Source organism: Loxodonta africana, chromosome 1 (genome assembly GCF_030014295.1).
Source record: "Loxodonta africana isolate mLoxAfr1 chromosome 1, mLoxAfr1.hap2, whole genome shotgun sequence".
Lineage (NCBI taxonomy): Eukaryota > Metazoa > Chordata > Mammalia > Proboscidea > Elephantidae > Loxodonta > Loxodonta africana.
In genome coordinates, this window is record NC_087342.1 from 217,752,385 (window position 1) to 217,772,068 (window position 19,684).

At 42.7% G+C, this 19,684-nt stretch overlaps 1 protein-coding gene across 4 annotated transcripts in view; it reads left to right on the forward strand.

Moving 5' to 3' along the window:
- Positions 1-19,684, forward strand: part of SASH1 (SAM and SH3 domain containing 1) — a 310,621-nt gene that overhangs the window by 246,314 nt on the left and 44,623 nt on the right. For 2 of the 4 annotated variants that reach the window (XM_010587065.2, XM_003404407.4), the window contains exon 9: positions 15,034-15,166. In XM_010587065.2, coding sequence (XP_010585367.2) covers positions 15,034-15,166 — 133 coding nt within the window. Of the gene's footprint in view, positions 1-9,543; positions 9,749-14,168; positions 14,870-15,033; positions 15,167-19,684 lie in introns of those variants that run through there. The other 2 variants (XM_010587107.3, XM_023550365.2) reach the window with 2 other exon arrangements.

A 19,684-nucleotide genomic window follows, 5' to 3' on the forward strand; every position in this document is an offset into this window, starting at 1 on the left:
TATGAGTCAGAATGAACTCTACGGCAATGAGTTTGGTTTTTTGGTTTGGTTTGCATAATCTAAGGGTACCTTTTTTTTTTAGTTAAAAATGTAAGGCAGCTAGCTGTTGGAAACAATCTGTTCTGGCATCTCTTTTTTTAGGTTGTATCACGTGAAATTGGTCATATCAGATAGCTTTTGACCTAGAAAGTGGCAATTTCATTTGTTCAACTTAATACATGAGTACCAAACAGGATACATCACATTTCCACTGTTAGCTGGTTGTAGCTGAGTACAGGTATTGTAAGCTCATCTCTGTTAGGGATTGGTATTTAGATTTGCGATACCTGTTTCTTAATTTGCTCTTGGTCCAGGGCAGTTGGGATTTCTGTCACTTGCTTAGTGTTACTGATTTATCCCATTAATGCCTCATTAACTCTTTGCCCAAGTGCCAATGCTTATTTAACAGATAGACTGGAGAGATTCCTAGGCCCTATTGTGATCCATGGGCGTCCCTGGATGGTGCAAATGGTTAACGAGCTTGGCTGTTAACCAAGTTGGCAGTTCAAGTCCACCCATAAGTACTTTGGAAAAAAGCTCTGGCAATTGACTTCAAAAAAAATCAGCCATTCGAAACCCTGTGGGACCCATTTCTATTGTGGAGCACATGGTGTCACCATGAGTGGGAATCGACTCGATGACAACTGGATTGTGATCCATGGATCAGATCCAGACTTAGGGTCACCTCCAACCTAAGCCAGTTTATTGAAGTCTTAGGCTGCCTCTCTTGTTTCAGGTCCATTATTATTTTAAGTCACCATAAACCAGTGGCTGTTGAGTCAATTCTGACTTAACGTGACCCCATATGTTGCAGAGTACAGCTTGTGCTCCATAGAGTTTTCAATGGCTATGATTTTTCAAGATTAGATTGCCGGGTCTTTCTTCCGAGGCAACTCTGGGTGGATTGAAACTACGAACATTTCAGTTAGTAGCTGAGTGCTTAAACCGTTTGTGCCACCCAGGAACTCCTAAGTCATCATAAACCAAAACCAAACCTGTTGCCGTCGAGTCGGTTCTGACTCATAGTGACTGTATTGGACAGAATAGAACGTCCCACAGGATTTGCAAAGGAGCAGCTTGTGGATTTGAACTGCTGACCTTTCGGTTAGCAGCTGAACTCTTAACCAGTGCTTCACCAGGGCTCCAACATACCGTGTCACCATAAAACCAGAACCAAACCAACCCCTTTGAGGTCGAGTCGATTTCGACTTATAGCGACCCTATAGGACAGAGTAGAACTGCCCCATACAGTTTCCAAGGAGCGTCTGGTGGATTCAAACTGCCAGCCTTTTGATTAGCAGCTGTAGCTCTTAACCACTATGCTACCAGGGTTTCCATAAAAAAAAAAAAAAAAGGGTTTCCATAGCTACCCATTATATCACAACTCTTAGAATTATAGCCCTCAGAAAGTCCTCATTTGGAAAGCAATATTTAACACAACTAAATTCCAGTTCAACAGAAAAATTTCTATAAAAATGCCCCTTTTTGCACATCTCTATGTCCCTGTTCCTCTCTCTGTCTGTACTACACCACACCTTCTCCCACCCCAATATTGATTGTGTTGTTACTAGTAGTAATGCTAATGGCATTGTGTAATTAGTTCCTAAAAGGGTGTAGATCCCATCCTCCCCTGAAGTTTTAACCCATTTATTGTGTACCTGCTATGTGCCAGTCCCTAAAGACAAGCAGTTCATGTTTGAGGAAACAGACTAGTGGATAGTATATGAATTTAATTGGGATGTTCTGACGTGGTTCAATAGGGTGCATACAGGAAGTCTATTAAGCTCCAGTGAGAAGAGTCTGAGAAGCCTTCCCAGAGAAGGTGGCTTACACGAAATAAGAGTTCTACAGGAGAAGGAAGAGAAAAGTGTGTCAGGTAGAGGGATCAGCAAGGTCAAAGGCCTAGGTGAAGAGCTGGGTAAATCTTAAAACTTGGCTAGTATGAAAAAATTAATTTAAATAATATAAAACTTTTCTCCTATTAATATTTTCACTTCTAGGGTATAGATTTTTTTTTTTGCGCATTTTTATTATAAATTGGTTTTCTAATAGGTTATTTTGTATCTCTATTTCTTTATGTCTGCAGTTTTTAAATTCATATTATTCTGTTATTATTCACCTTATCTTTGAGCCTTGTTTAATTGAATTTTTATTCCCATTAAATTATAGAATGAAGCAACTGATAGGAATTTCTTCCTATTCTTTGACTTATGTTTTCTCCTAGGATGCAATCTTTGTCTTTTGCCATGCTTTTTTTCTCACCTTGCCATAGTTTGAATTGTTGGCATACCATTCTTTTCACCTTGACCATGCCTGGATGGCTCTGGTCAAATTTTCCATGTATGCTGTTATATGTGGGTTACTTTTTGATCCATTTGCCGTGCTATCAGACAATAGATTGTTTTCCCCGCTTTCAAGCTACAGTAGAGGGCTTTATTTTGTGGTTCATCCATGCTTGTTTTTGTTATAGCCTTACATAATGGCCAGGGAAGGGAGAAAATCCAGCTGATTTGGAATGTAGCTTTTGGGGCTCTGTTTTCTCTCTTGTGAGATTGTGTTAAAGATGCTGTATCATGGTCCATATCCCTTGGTTCACAGGTGGGTGATGATGGGTGGGACTTAGCCATTCTGCCTTTAATTTATTTTTGCAATTCCTGGTGAGTTTCTACAGCCTGTATTTCCATCAGGAGCCATGGTGGTGTAGTGTTTAAGAGCTTGTCTACTAATCAAAAGGTCAGCAGTTTGAATCTACCGGTCACTCCTTGGAAACCCTAGGGGGAAGTTTTACTCTGTCCTGTAGGGTCACTATGAGTTGGAAATGATTTGATGGCAAAGGGTTTTATTTCCATCAGGATCAGTCTTAGGAATTGACTTTTTACCTTTTCACTCATTGTTCTCCTGTTGCCATTTCCACTGCCTCACAATCTGCTTCCTTCCAGATTTCCACAATTCCCACCACTATGGCTTTTGAAGAAGTTGGGGGCCTTTTCTAGTGGGCTCTGAAGATTTGATGCTTACCTTGATCATGGGGTTTTTAAGTTTAATGCATTAGATTATATACTGTGTCTTGTTTGATTGCTCTTGGTGGAAAATTTTTGCTACTTTTTGGTAAATTTTTTTTTCCTCTTTGGCTGTTACTCATTTTATTAGTTGTTGTGGGAAGGATATTCTGTGGTTCAGTTTTCAGCAGTAATTTTGACCCAGTAGTTTTGCCAATGAGATGATCACAAACAACTTTTCTAGCTCTAAATGATACCTATGCTAAAGTAGGGACCAGCCTAAATTTCTTTAGCGTGGAACTTGAAATAAACATGTTTATTATTTATTCTGCAAACATGAGGAGGCTTATATTAAGCTTGTAGGTGGTGGCACTAGGAGGTGACGTTGGGCCACCTGCCTCCAGCTTTGACAGACGACTGTGCTGATCTAGTGACATAAGGTGAGGTTGGAGGAAAGAACTTGGTGTCTGTACCCTCCCCCCGTTGCCACTGGGCTCTACCTGTTCTCCATGTTCCTACATCTTCATTTGCCTGGACAAGTTTGTTTGGCAACCCTGTCCGAGAAGTCATCATGCCTGCTTCATGAATCAGCCCTTCTAAAATGCCATGCGAGTAATGTGGCTTCCCAAACACACCCAATCCCTTCGGAGATTTACCACTTCTGGGATGAAAACCTCCATCAGCTCCAGAAATCAGAGCCTCAAACGCATGTATAATTGTTCTACTTGGCAGTCCTGTTCTGAATCACCCTTTTTCCATGGCACAGGACTATGTGAGAAACGAATGCGTTTACTGATGTGTCACTGGGGAGTGAGTGGGTTTGGGTTTTGCTTTGCCTTAGTCTTCCATGTGCCTGACACCATAGATTTGCTTTGGGTAACACCAACCCACTCTTAAGGGGGAATGGGAGGGGAGACCTATAGAGTTGTCCACTACCTTCCCAACACTTCTCTGTTACCCTAACTCATCTGTTTATGTGAACAGTGGGGTTCCAAGGATTTACAGAGTAGAGGAGAAGTCAGGTCCTTTTTCTTCACTTACCTCCTTGTCCGTCAGAAGAAGGAAAGGCATTCTCTCTGCTCTGTGGCAACTTGCAGAATTGGGGCAAGAGGACTCACCAGCATTCTTATCTTCCTAGACTTGGCTATAGGATTCCTGATATCTTATTTTTTTCTCACATCTTATATGAATTTCCTAGGACTGCCAGAACAAAATGTCATATAGTAGGTGGCCTTAAAGAACGGAAATTTATTATCTCACGATTCTAGAGGCTAAAAGTCCAAACCAGGGTATTAGCTGTGTTGATTCCTTCTGAGAAGGAAAAACTGTTCTATGCCTCTCTTCTAGCCTCTGGTGGTTCCCAGAAATCCTTGGCATTCCTTAACTTGTGTCTGCCTCCAGAGTCACATGGCCGTCCTTCCTCTATCTCTGCCTCTGTGTCTTCTCACCTCTTTTATAAGAGACCCCTCAAATGGGATTAGGACTCACCTTGAATTAGTATGACCTCATGTTAACTGATGACATCTTCAAAAGACCCTCTTTCCAAGAAGGCCGTGTTCCTACCAGGGATTAGGACTTCACCATTTTTTTTTTTTTTTGAGGGACACAGTTCAACCCATAACACTTCTTTTTATGGGGAAAATACCAACATTATTTGGAGCTGATCAAAAGCAATTCAAGGTTCATGAGTTTTAAGAAAAGGGTAGAATTCATTGTGGAAGCCATTACTGCTTCTTTGGCTTTAGAGCTAATTTTTAAAACCATTTCTTAAGTGAATGAAGTGTGACAAGGCATTGCCCCTAGGGAACGGTAATATTACCTCAGATTCCCACATACTTTCCCAAATAAAATCATCATGTAATTATCGTCTCCTCTTCCACCTCTTCCTCTCTTTCTTCAAATCTGGCAACAACTAGTTAATTTTGAAACTGCCAGAGAGATTATTTCAGCGTTACACTGTACCTCTGGGAGAAGAATGGAATCTCATCTTTTTTTCCATATGCTGACAAAAATCTCCTAACTTCAGAGGGCAATGATGTCACCAGCTAATAAGCAAAATATTTCTGGCTAAACAGATGACTCCTTCCCTGACTCCGTTGTGAAAAAGGACAAAAAAAAAAAAAAAAAAAATTACTCTCAATGTGTTTCATATTTAATATAGTTACTTTAGGCAACTTATAAACACATTTTTAAGTAATTTCTTTAAACAAAGAGACTAATTTTCGTATAAACACAAAGAATAACACATTAACCCGATTTCTGTGACTGGGAGGGCTCTGCCATGACCGGACATGGCCGTCAGTTGTCAGGGTTGTAAAAACCTGGAACATACTAGGTTTTTTTCAGAGAGCGGCTGGGCCTTCACAACAGGAGCCAATATGCTGCCCCCAAGGTAGGGAGGGGCCTTGAATGCATCACTTCTTGGACCAGTGGAGATCAGGCCTGTTGGAGAGGTTATGAAATCAAGCTTGGAAAAGAGGAGGGCCACAAAGCTGTTGTTGATTGGTGTCACATGCTGTTTATAAAGGCACCAGCATCAGATGAACTCTTCTTTGTCTGTCTAGAGAGGCGGGCACCTGAGGTCAGTGGGGGAAAAGGAAGTGGGGGCCCCAGGGTCATCTGCACAATGGACATCTACACTCATATTCCAGTTGCCGTTGAGTTGACCCCAACTCATGGTGACCCCACGTGTGTTGGACTAGAACTGTGCTCCATAGCATTTTTTAAGGGCTGATTTTTCAGAAGTTGATCACCAAGTCTTTCTTCCGAGGTGCATCTAGGTGCACTCAAACCTCCAGTCTTCCAGTTAACAGCTGAGTTCTTTAACTGTTTACACTACCCAGGGACTCCTAGGCTCATATACCAAAACCAAACCCATTGTCATCGAGTCGATTTCGACTCATAGTGACCCTGTAGGCTCATATAAAAAAAATAGAGACCTGGAAATGTCCACAACCCATGCCAAGGGTCCTCCCTTCCATTGAAGCATTTTCAGTTTCCCCAGCCAGAAGTGAGTTCTCCCATCTCTGAATCCCTGTGTCTCTTTGGTTGTATTTATCTTATGTATTTGTCACAGTTGGCTTATATCAGTCATATCCCTGAGCTTCTTCTCCTGGGGCTCTTCCTATCCCTAGACTACTAGATTTCAACCTTTTTGTGAGTCCACCTAATGCCATTATACTTATACTTGGATTACGTGTGTTCTTCCTAATGCCTTGAGTCAGTGTGCTTTTTCATTCATTCATTTCAATCAGAAAACACCTATTTAGCGCAAACATAGATACTGTTTATATTTAAGTAGGAAGGATATTATAAAGTTTGGTGTTAGCCATGGTGTGGATAAATAGGCATGCTTTTGGCTTATGTATTTATTTAGAGAAGAGGTGATCATGACTGGAACCTGTTTTTTTGAGGGGGGGTTGGTTAATTTTTATTGTGGTGAAATACGTTTAGCAAAACGTTTGCCATTTCAACCGTTTTTACGTGTACAATTCAGTGACATTGACCAAAGTTTATTAGTAGTTGCCAAGGTCGGGGAAGTTATTGCCGATGGGTTCTGAGTTTCTGTTAAGGATGATGAAAACGTTTGGAAATGGATAGTGGTGCTGGTTGTGCAATGTGGGGAACAGTCATTCTTTTCATGCTGCTGGTGAGATTTTAAAATAATACAACTTTTTTCCAAAATGTTAATATGTATCAAAAAATATTAAGGAGCCATGGTGGTGCCAGTGATTCAGCCCTCCCTTGGCTCCGCAGGAGAAAGACCTGGTGATCTGCTCCCATAAAGATTGCAGTCAAGAAAACTGTATGGGGCAGCTCTACTCTGTCACGTGGGGTTGCTATGAGTCGGAATTGACACAATGGCACTCAGCCACAACAAATTAAAAACCTTGACGTTATGCCCATTCTTTCACCCATCCACTCTACAGTCTAATCATCGTTCTAAAAAGAGAGCGTGTCAGTCGTGTTAGAGATTTTATTACAAAGTGTTCATCGTAGTATTGTTTATGATACTGAAAAGCTGGAAACCATGCAACTGACAATGCTGGGGACATGATTTAAATAGATATACTCCTGTGATTGAACACTGGCGAACCATTAATACATTGTTGTATCTTATTTGTTGAACGGTTGTTGACATGGAAAAATGTTCAAAACATTAATTTTAAAGAGCAGGTTATAAACCAGTTTGGGCAGAATACATCACTGGCTCCAGAGTTTTGAGGCAGCAGTGTGGCTCAGAGGGACCACCATTGCAGAGCAGGCCCATCGTTTCTGCTTGGATTCGTGTGTTCACTTGAGGAGCTCTGGGGCTGCAGGTAGTGATTAGGGGTAGTGGGGCAGCTAGAGATCACCAAATTATCACTTTTCGTAAAAGAAAAAAAGAAACATGGTGGTATATATGTATTTGTGTATATATAGGAAAAAAAAGTGAGAGGATATAAATCAAAACATTACCAATTTTTATATTTGAGTGGGAGGATATAGGTGAGTTTTCTTTCTCCTTTGTGTGTTTATTCATTTTCCAATTTTTCTATAATGAAGTACATTTTACCTGTTAGCAGAAATAATGAATGTTATTAAAAGTACAAATGCATTGTATCATCCCTACTCATCAATAATGTGGCTGCAAAGCCAAACCAAACCCACTGCCAGCAAGTGGATTCCAACTCGTAGAAACCTTATAGCCTTATAGGACAGAGTAGAACTACCCCATAGGGTTTCCAAGGAGCGGCTGGTGGATTCAAACCACCAACCTTTTGGTTAGCAGCTGAGCTTTTAACCACTGCACCACCAAAGCTCCATCATGAAGTATAGTGAGGGACAAAACAATATAGGGAGTCCCTGGATGGTGCAAACTGTTAATGCACTCAGCTGTTAACCAAAAGGTTGATGGTTCAAGTCTACCCAGCGGCACCTCGGAAGAAAGGCACCTTCAAAAAGTGATGTACTTGTGAAAAATCAGCCATCGAAAACCCTAAGGAGCACAGTTCTACAATGACACCTGTGCGGTTCCCGTCAGTCAGAGTAGACTCAACAGCAGCGGATAAAGTTTTAAGTATGATTTGTCACTCTTGGGTGCAGAAAGCCCACGTGGGGGTAGGATAGCACGGGAGTGAAACCATGAGGTCTCTGATTTTGCCCCTGCCATTTACTGCCTGTAGAATGAGATGATGTGCACCAAAACCAAAAACCAAACCACTGCTATCAAGTCAGTTCTGACTTATAGAGACCCTAATTTTTGGGAGAGTAGAACTGCCCCATAGAGTTTCCAAGGAGCGGCTGGTGGATTCGAACTGCTGGCCTTTTGGTTAGCAGCTGAGCTCTTAACCACTGCGCCACCAGGGCCCTCTACCAAGAGACAGGCCCTGGTATAATGCATAAATAAATAAAGACACACACAATGGAAGAGACTCCCAGGAATGGCAACCCCAACTCTACAAAAAAAAAAAAAAAACTCTACATGGGAGTAATAAATGACTTGTTGTTGGTTGCCATCGAGCCAATCCCAACGCATGGCGAATCCCGTATGTTATGGAGTGGAACTGCTCCACCGGGTTTTCTTGGCTGTAATCTTAATGGGAGCAGATCATCAGGCCTATTTTCCTATGTTACTGCTGGGTGGGTTCTAACTGCAACCTTTAGGTTAGCAGTTAAGCGCAAACTGTTGGCTCCACCCAAAGACCTAAATGACTTATCCAACCGAATGAATTTAGCCATGAAAATACAGGCATGACTTGCAGCCCACGTCATGGAAACTTCATATGAGTTTTGTTGGTGAGAGTTCAGTCCTGTCTCGTTTGGACGATGTTCTCATAAAGTAACAAACAGCATGTGCCTGGTGTCCTCAGAGACCTGTGAGAAAATTGTTTGTCTTGTGACACTGTCTCCATGTTCCTTTTCCAAGTCCAAGAGAGCTCAGCTGCCCTGCAGTGATCATTGAAACAATTGGGTAAGAGTTTTAGAAGCATCAATGAAGGAAAAAATATCCTACGTTTCCTCTAGTAGTTAAAATAGACAAAGGAGTCGGGAGAGAGCCAGAGAGAATGTGACAGCTCTCTGGGAAAACCAAAATCATAAGTTTTAATTCAGTAATTTCAAAAATAGCTATTGGAAGGTATCTATTTTCAATGGAGACTACTCCCTTAAGGGGGTGTTGGGGAGGCAAGACTATTTGGAAAAGCGATCTTTTTTTTAAGTTTCGTCCCTTTTAAAGCTTAGTCCTCGTCCTGGGTTTGCGCAGATCCTCGCGTTCTTTTTTTCCTTCTCTGGAATTCCATAGACAGTAATTAAGGAACTGGAGGCCAGCAAGGGGTCAGGGAGCCTTTATTAGTGAAAACCGGGATTGTTTGCCATGTACAACACTCCCTTTTTTCCTTGTGGTGAATAGGAGATTTGCTTAGAGCTGATGACTTATGCCTTTCTTACAAGTTATGCAGCTAGCGAGTAACTAGGGAATCAGTCAGCGAGCAGAAAGAAGCTAATTGAATCCAGTGTCCTGACTTTCTTCTCCTTGGGATTCTAAGCTGTGACGGTGGAGCCTGTTTGGTCATGTAACTCCGGAGCAGCATGTCGGAGAAGCGCCCGGTCCTAACTTAGAGATTACAGAGTTGACGGGACAAGAGGGAAGACGCCGTCTGAGTGGGGAGGGGTGGGGGGCACTGGACGTTTGCAAAATTGTCCCTGAGGCCTGCTAAATGCCGAAACCGGTAAGTCGCTGAATGTGTTCAATGTGAAAGGAAAAGACATGTTTTCTGTTGCTTCCAGAAACAGCTTTTTGAATGCTCCTGGCTGGGATGTTTTCTTCTTTTCTTCTCAGATTGCTCTAGATTTGTCTTTCTTGCCTTGCTTACTTCCCTGTTTTGTAACTGTGAGCACTCTTTCCTAGCACAGTCACCCGATAATAACAGATAGCTTTTGCGGGAGAATAAAATTTTGAAAGAAAAAAAAAAGAAAAGAGACAGTGACAGAGAATGAGTGTTGATGAGAGACAGGAGCTCAGTTTGAATCATGGAGGCTATAGCTGGAAGGCTTGCACTCAGCATTTCAGGTGGCTTTTCATACGCCTGCAGCTGGTTTGCTTCCTTCTGTTCCCTTTGTTTTAAGACGAATGCCACTGACAAAGTGGACCCAGGGAGTTGAAGTGTCTGTGTCCGATTATGGACTACATTCAAAAGTTGTGTGAATTTCATAAGCAAATACATTTCCACTTCCGAAATACTGTCAGGAATGTTTGGAAATCTTATAGCATTGTATGCACGGCTCTGCGGGTTAAGTTGGTTTATTTCAGGCATTAATTGGAGTTAGGGGAACAAGCTGAAGCAGTATGTTTCTGCTAAGGGCACAGTGGCAGCCCCGTGCTCGGCGTGGTCTCAAGCAGTCCGCAGAAGGGCTCTAGTTGCTCTTTGCAGGTTCTGTTTAACTGTTGTTACCGCGCGTTACTACGGAGCCTGCACGACTGTGCCGTGCCGTATGGCTTTTGGAAAGCATTTGTTCTGGTGAATTCTAATTACAGGACCCATTTGTTAGAGGGTAAAGTGAAGTATCTGTTACCGACCAGCAGTGACAGGCTTAAGTAGAGCAGTGAGGGAGGCTGGGGGATGCATTTAGTTGGTTCGAGGGCACAGACCTTCGCATTTACAGATGCCGTTAATTTTGTCCCTTTTTTCTGACGGTCCTTAATGTAGCAGTGTTATAAAGAGTCTTCCACGTTGGCTCCATGTCTTTCCTATTAGAACATTGCAGATGTGTCAAGGGTGCACTTGTTCCAAAAGAAGCTGGGAGGGGTGGGAGGAGGCTCCACCCTCCTTCCCAGGCCAAATGGGCCCCATAGGTTCTTCATTCAGCACCCTGGCAGCCAAAGGGTACGCTATCTCTTTAAAGCAGCTATAGTTTGTGCCTTGGCTTGGTCAATTTGTTATGGTTTAAAACTGTGGAGCCAGCTGTCTGCAATCTGATGTAATGTTGCCGTGGAAACCAGAAATGAAACACTTAAGCATTCACCACAAAGTTATTACATATAGCATTAGCCAAAGTAATTCCAAGTTGAGCCATATGGGCTTTCTGGTGGAAAAATCTGCAGTAGAGAGGCTGGGAATCCGATGTTTCTGTTTACGGTCTCGTAAATCTACTTTTCTCCATCCTTCGGTGGGATATGTTGCCTTTTTCTGTTAATGGTTTAGAGGTGGGGGGCTGTATGCAGCTGATGGGGTTCACCTTCTGGTTTAGAAAATGATCAAATTAAAGTCTATCTGAGTCTCTTGGAGGGGTGGATTAGGCAGGGGACAAGAAACCATCTCGTGTTTAAATATGCATGAACATAGAGCCTTTTTTTTTTTTCTTTTTAGTTTATTTCAAATCTTTTCTATAATAGGTCTGAATCTATTTCTTGAAATCACTCATTTTCTATACAGCGCAGGTCGTGTTTGTCTTCTACCATGTTCCACCAGGTGGGAAGATTTCTTTAGGAACATATATGATATTTCAATGAAAATATTTTGAAATGACCTTTTTTTTTAATCCCCTAGCTTTTAAAACAAATTTCCCATGCCGCTATCCCTGGGTGTATTTGCTGAATTAAAAAAAAAAAAAAAAAAACACTGTGTTATTTATAGCATTGGGGAGGTGGAAGGAAGAATGTGAAATGTGGAATTTAAGCTTTTCTCCCCAGTTTAAGAGAAATGTGTGCCTTTTACAGCATCTTTATGTTAAAACAGCTGGAGAGAGTTTTTTAAAGGCAAATATTTCACGACTTTGTTTTTTTTCTGGACTTGGGAGGAAGTGAGAAGTCAATACTTTTCCATCAGTAAAAAGCATCCTTGGTGATGCATTGTTGAACTCTGGTGGCTTCTAGATTGAGTTAAGAGGAAACTTTGTGTTAAAATATAGATATATACACACACACACATTTCTTGAAGAACATTGCTTTTGTCATACACTTTTCATCATATAAGTTGTGCTGTATCTGTCTTGTCTGGGGTACAAAGCATGAAAATGCAAAGAAAGTTCGTGGTTGCCATTATTTGTGAATGGGAAACAACCCCCAACCTTTTTTTTTTTTTTTTAAGGAAAATAAAAGTAACATCAGTTCAAAGTTCTAAAGAGTTCATGGTTTTCAAAAATAGATGGACCATGTGAAAGCAATGACTTAAGTACCTGGAATATGTTATTTTTTTCACTTCAGTGAATTTGAGTACAGGGAAGTTGGGTTTTCTGAGGTGGCCATTGTCTTTAAATAAGTTGCCCTCACTTAACTATTTCAATATCACCCCGGAAAGTTCCCTCTTTTGGCACACATTTCTAACTTAGGATTCGTGTCTTTGTGGACTAAGACTTTTGTACCACCTCTTTCTTCATTCCGTTTCTCTTTTTACTTCACCGTCCACCTGCCACACACCAAACACACACCAATACCACCACCACCATCAACCAGCAAACTAGGTCTGAGGTATTCGTACATCAGTGGTTTTCATCCTGTATTGTAGTTTACTGTTTCTGGATTATAAATAATCTGGGCTTATTTCCTTTTCACTTGAATTCAAAATGGTTCATGTGAAGATTATAGACATATTCTAGGTTTGTCCCATTGGTGTGCACACCAAACTACTGTAATATAATGTTGCTCCTTCTTCAATTAGAATTGCTTGGCAAAATGTTTTTGAATGTTTATGTGTAATTCCATGCACTGTGGGTTATTCAGGTGCTGATTACCCAGAATAAGGGTTAACCAACTTCTCGTTCCTCTGGTTGACCATTCTATTTCGTCATACGTCAACAATTCAACCAAGTAAAAATGAAATTCGAACCAAGCAATACATTGTTTATCAGCAGCTGTACTTACCTTTTTTTTTTTTTTAATTTGAAGTTTGAGAAGATAAACACAGTAAGCCTAATGGCCAACAAGCAGTGTAGCCTCCTTTGCCTATTACTGAGATGTCAAGTTTTTATTCTTCATTATCTAGTAATTGATGGCGGGGGCGGGGGGGGGCGGGGAGACGGCAAAAATAAAAACCTAAGCCCATGGCCATCAAGTTGATTCTGACTCATAACAATCCCACGTGTGTGGAATATTACTGTTCATTGAGTGTTCTTGGTGTAATCTTTATACCAGGCCTTTCTTCCACAGCACTGCTGTGTGGGTTCAAACTGCCAACCTTTAGGTTAGTAGTCCAGCAAAATTGTCTGCACACCCAAGTATAATTAGCCTTAAGTTTGAAATGTGCAGGTTATATTTATCTAGGAACTTTTGAGACATTAGGACCTAGATATTGTTGCACTTCACAGAAGGGAAGATTGAGAAATACCCCTGTCCTAAAGACTTGCCATTATAGGTTTATAATAATTATTCATCTGTGGGTGAAATTGTTTTGCTCATAGTCGTGCAGAGACATAGTACAATGGCTCCATGCTATTAGCTACAGGTTGGGGGACCCCCTCCAAAAAAGAAAGCAAACCAATTTCCATTGGGTCAGTTTCAACTCACGATGGCCCCATGTACTTCAGAGTAGAATTGTGATCCATAGAGTTTTCAAGGCTGTGACCTTTCAGAAACAGGTTGCCAGGCCTTTCTTCTGAGGCTCCTCTGGGTGGGCTCGAACCCACAACCTTTCAGTTAATAGTTGAGTACTTGACTGTTCGCGCCACCTTAGAGCTCACAGGTTGGGGATAGAATCCAGGAAGTGGGTTGTATTCATCCGTTCGAGTTCCATAGTGCTAAGAAAATTTTTATAAACCCCATCACATGCACCATTTTCATGTCTAAGTTATTACTATAGTATCTGCCCCCTCTCATACTGTCTTCTGCTAACTCTTGCTTGCCTCTTTTATTGTCTATAAAACTGGGATTCATGAGAGTTCATTGGGAAAAAAGTCTCCCCGTTAGACTCACACTCAGAAACGTGGTTCTGTTTTGTTTATGTGAGGCATTTCTCTCCCAATGCTTTCAGAGAACTGGGCTTGAGGAAGTGGAGAGGAGACGGTTGTCAGCATGTGAAGGATTAGCTGGCCTTGGTCGCGGGCTGCACAGGGCGCGTGAGGCTGTGCGCCCCCGCCGGGCTCCGCGCTCCAGGAATGCCCCAGCCCCGGCCCGTGCAGCACGCGCTCTGGGTTGGCTCCTTTTGCGTTTCCACATTTTGAACAGATAAAGTAGAGGAAGCAGCATATTGAATGTTGGAACCGACTTGGAAGTGAAACCGTCATTTTGTTCACAAGGCAAGGATTGTTTTAGCCTGGGTCAGTACTGCTGGGAGAGAATTTTTTCTCTCTCTGTAATGTTTGATACTAGAGGGAAAACAGCTGGGCCTGAGCATACTGGAATCGCTGCAAAATGGAATAGGATGCTGGGGAATATGGACTGTACTGTATGGCTGAAAAGGTCAGCTTTTTCCCTTGTCCCTCTCGGAGGAATGCATGCTGTGTCCTCAGGCGCGCCTTGGGAGCCCTCAGAAGGAGGAGGAAGGGATGGCTGTGATGTGGCAGACGGTTCCTAGCAAGTGGGATAGAAGCAGGCTTTTTGCATCTCTTCCCTTTTCTTGCCTGGCTGTTTTTGATTTGGGGGAGAACTGAAAGAAGTCAACAGAATTTTGGTTTGGAGAAATAGTTGATCAGCACATTAAACAGCAAGTCCTGATGGGCCAGACAGATGAGAGCCTGGCCCAAACCACAGAGGCATAACTCGAATTACAGGGCCGGCCTGGGAGAGTCCTGCCGGAGTCAAGCTAAAAGAGGACATGGAAGTAGTTGAGACAAATTGCACCCTGCACAAGTCATGGACCAGGATGCGTGTTTTGGTGCCTAGGACTTAGTTCTGCACCGAATTAGGCATTATGATGGTATGTGGAGCTTCATAAACCTGTTGGGACAATTTGATGGTACCCCGGGTTCAGCTGTGGAACTGCCAAGGTGCAGACGGGCAGCAAGGCTGGCTTCCACCCGGCTGCCAGGGCAAATCGAAGGAGCAATTATCTGATTAACTTTTCCTTTGTTTCTTTGCCAGTCAAGAGAACAATCGGATGATGAGACCGAGGAGTCGGTGAAGTTTAAGAGGTTGCACAAGCTGGTAAACTCCACTCGCAGAGTCAGAAAGAAACTAATTAGGGTGGAAGAGATGAAAAAGCCCAGCACTGAAGGTAAAAGAGCCACCTCCACCCTGATTGTTCCAAATTAAATCATTTGGGGGCAGTTGTTCAATAGAAAACGAATATGATTTCCAGTGGAAAAGAGATTGAGTCCTGGGTGAGGCCGATGGAGAGAATTGTGTTTGCATGCTAGCAGGCCAGTGCTCGGCCCGTTCTGGAAGGAAGCATCCTGAAGCAAAGCCATTCTGGAGTGCTTAGTAGTTTCCATGTTACAAAGCTGGAAAAAGGCTAATATGTTGCAGTGAAATTTTCTCAAGGTGGGGCACAGCTTTAATTTTGAGCTTATACCATTTTATATAAACTTCATATTATGATTTCCTCTTAGTGTAAGGCTCTGTCTCTCAAAAGAACTGTGGCTCGTGCCCAGGGAATTTAGTCCAAATTTGACATACATCCATCTTGAACAAACAGCTAACAACTGAGGCACTTATAATGTCCTTTCAAACCTCGGAGGGATCATTTGTTCTCCGGGTAAACAGTCTGAGGTCTCCATTAAAGGGGGCCTTAAGCACCTTCTCTTCTAAGTGGACCTGGGAGAACCATATTGCTGTCTAAGCCACTTGTGAGAGGACACAATAAGGGCACAAGAGGCATGAGCTCGGGTCTACTGTAATGAAGAGTTAACCTTTGAGATAAAATTATGTTAGTTTAAGTCTCAACCTATTATTCATCCCTTTTATTGTTGGTAGTGTGCCTTTGCAGCCCATTGTAAAATCCTCCCAAGAAGGGAAAACAAAAGCAGAAAAAAAAATAATATTTTCCTGTTTGGGAGTGTTAATAAGTGAATTGGAGAAAATATGCCTTTTTTTTTTTTTTAAAACCACATTACTTATTAAAATGTCACATCCACATGGTAAGGAATTTCAAATTTTTAACATGCAGACGTAAAAATTATCATTGTAGAGGCCCTTTTTGTCATACAGAAATAAAACCAAGCAGTGTAAAAGAATCCCCCCTCCCATTTGCAAAGATGAGAGTTTCCTGTTGATATTATTACTGTCTGATTTGTATGGTTATTATCATCTGGCAGTATAAAAGTCCAAGAGGAATACCGAAGGTGGGGGTTTACTGTAGGAGAGTAGAGGTCAGAACGGAAAAGAGAAAGAGGTCTGCTTTGTGACCAATTTCATCAACTCTGAGTTGTGTTTAATCGCAGGGCTTCATTTGGGTGTCGTTTTCCATGGTAGTTCTGCTTCCATGTGGGTGACAGGCTGGCTTGACATTGGGAGGTTTTAGTACCTGCCTGTCAGTCATGTTTTTTCACAGTACTGAGTAGACCTCTCTCCCCTCACCATGGCAGCTCTTCCCCAGGTCACACCGTGTCTGTTGGTAACCGCAGGCAGTATCATATGGGGTTGCCAGTGCTCAACCTCGGGGAAACATTTTAAAACAAACCTCATGCACACTTATCCAAATTAAAATATACAAATAGCACACAGATTGGCTTTTTTTTCCATAATGAAGAGAAAATGGGTGGAATGCCTCGTGGAGGACCTACCACCTGGAGGCCTTCCATACGTGATAGACATGGGCGGTGGGGCAGCCTTTCCACTCAAATACATTTTTAAAAATAAAGAAATGTTCTAATTTGCATATTTATGTCAGAGTGAATCAATGCAACTAATTCTGAGAGGCATAGTTAAAAAAGATATACCAAGGAAAGTGGCTTTAGGTAAAGAGTAATAACCGCGTGGACCTCTAGCTCTGAACTGTAATTCATCTGGGTGTGGATTAGAGTTCACAGGTGGAAGACGGATTTAATGAACTTGAGTCCCAAATTATACCTCTACTGTCTGTGAATCAGGGTGGGGGTGCTGGGTGCCCTTGGTCAGACTTGTCTCATGTCTCTAGGAGGACCAAGGGGGTACATGCAACTCAGAGCATATGTTTCAGGCTGCGCCCAACACTCGGCTACACTGGAAACTGCGTCCACCCCTGGTGGAGCCAGGCCAGGTGTAGTTTTTCACCCAGGCTCCCCTTGCAGGGGGCCTTCAAGTCTTTATTCTGGGCAGAGATGCCCTTGGCAAAATGAAACAGCAGGGCATGTGTGCCGTTCATCATTCAACCTCTCTGAGGTTCCCCAGAGGCAAAGGTACTGTTACTGGAGAGAGGGGAATTTCACCCCAGCTTCTGCAAAGCAGGAAGGGTTCATACTGCACTGGCCCTTCCTGCCTCTTGCTCTCAAACTTAGGAAGAGTTGATCCTTTTGACTTTCTGCAAGCCTGTGCCAATACTAGGTTGTCTGAATGATCATGACCATTTCTTGAAAGCATTCTATGTGTCAGGCACTTTTCTAAACACTTCAGGGTTTATGTTCCCCTTTAACATATAACTTTAGAGCGGCCCCCATATGCAGATACTATAACTAGCCTTAGCCTCATTTTTCAAATGAAGAAACTGAGACACAAAGAGGTTAAGTAATTTGCTAAAGGTCACCAGCCAGCCAGCAGAAGACCCAGAATTAAATCCAGGCAGTCTGACTCCTGTCTTGTGTTCCCACCTGCTCCCACCCAACCCCTGCTCTGGAGCCCTGGAAAGCCAGGCCAGGTACAGTTGTCTACCCAGGCTCTCCTTGGAGCGGTTTCAAGTCCTTATCCTGGGATGCCCTTGGATAAAATGAAAGAGCAGGCCACGTCTGTGCCCTTCATCTGCCCATTTCTGTGCCTTTCCCCTCGAGCTGACACCCTTCCTGTCCCCTCCCCTCATTGCTCCAGCTCATCTGAACCTGATAATAAATCGTTGGCTTTTGCACAGAGCTTTTCAGCTTATGCAGTGCTTTCACATTATCTTTTTGCATTTAATTTTATCTTCATAATAACTTTGTAGGGCATATTACTAAGATGAACAAAAACAGTTGCCATCAAGTCAGTTTCCACTCATAGCCACCCCATGTGTGTCAGAGTAGAACTGGGCTCCATAGAATTTTCGAGGGCTGTTTTTTTAGAAGCAGATTACCAAGACTTTCTTCCAAAACACCTCTGGTGGACTTGAACCTCCAACTTTTTGGTTGGCAGCTGAGTGCATTAACCTTTTATACGACCCAGGGACTCCATTACTAAAATCCCTCCCCCAAAAAACCAAACATGTTGCTGTCGAGTGGATTCCGCCTCATAGTGACCCTATAGGACAGAATAGAACTGTCCCATAGAGTTTCCAAGGAGCGGCTGGTGGATTCAAACTGCTAACCTTTTGGTTAGCAGCCGAGCTCTTAACTACTATTCCACCGAGGCGCCACATTACTAAGGTAGGTAGGCATTATTGCAGGTGAGGAAACAGAAGCTCAAAAGAGGAAGTAATTGCCCAAGGTCACAGAGCAGCCCTGGAATCTAAGGCATAAATCCATGCCTTGGCACTGAGCCATGCCATACCCTGCCTTCCTGCTCCTATTCAGATCGCCTCCCCTTCAGCATTCATATCCATTGAATATGATACATAAAGGTCATTATATGAAGCAAATCGTACCAAGTGATCATGGAGGGAGAGCACTTTGTCATTCTTCATATAGAGAATTGGACTTTGAAGTCAGAGGAGGATGGGAGCCGTAATGCTCAAAATTGAAAGAATTAATGTGAAGTGTGGGCTCTTTGGCTGCAGGTCAGGTGCTGACAGAAGGGCCAGTGCTCCGTCAGGCCTGCCCTCATCACGGAATGATGCAGTCACTCTGGAAGTGTTGGCCACATCCCCCTCTGCTCTCCTTGCCAAAAGCTGACTTTCCAGAACCAGGAAGCAGAGGCCATCCATATGTCATGTACATGTGTGCACCACCTGGTTCCAGCTCAGATAGACATGGAAGCATTGGAATTTCTAATGACAATCATAAACACAGAGCCCAGGAAAGTTCCAGACCACTGCTGAGTGACAGATCCTTAAAATACCCACGGTAGATCCACCTGATTTTCCCCACACCCCTTTAGGACCTGGGATAGATAAGGGCCATTCCACATCCCTGGGGACACCTGACTGAGTGGGAAGCACAACCCATGTGGCTTTCTTGGAGAGCTCAACTATTTGCTGCCTCTGCCACCAAGCGGCACCTCTCTCCTTGGCTCAGTCCCTTCTTCTCAGGAGTGGAGTGTGGGCTGTATCTAGAAGGGAATGCCATTTTTCACATGTAAGGGCCCTTGGTCTTCATATCTTGTTAGTCAGATGTTCTGAGGAAGGTGTAGGAGATTTTCATGATATTTGAAGACTGCCTCTGGTCTGACAAATTCCTGTCAGAGCCCTGGACACCACTTTTAAATGTGTGAGAAAGATCCCTGAAGATGAAGAAGAATTTTTTTTATTGTGGTTACAATATATGTAACAGAGAAATTGCCATTTTAATCACTTTTTAAGTGACATTATGTCTGCTCACAATGTTTTACATCCTTCACCATCACCCATTTTCAAAACTTTTCATCAGCGCAAACAGAGACTCCATACCCGTGAAGCAATAACTCCCCATTTCCTCGCTCTCTAGTCCCTTGTCACCTTCTTGTCTCTGTGAATTCACCTATTCTAGATATTTCA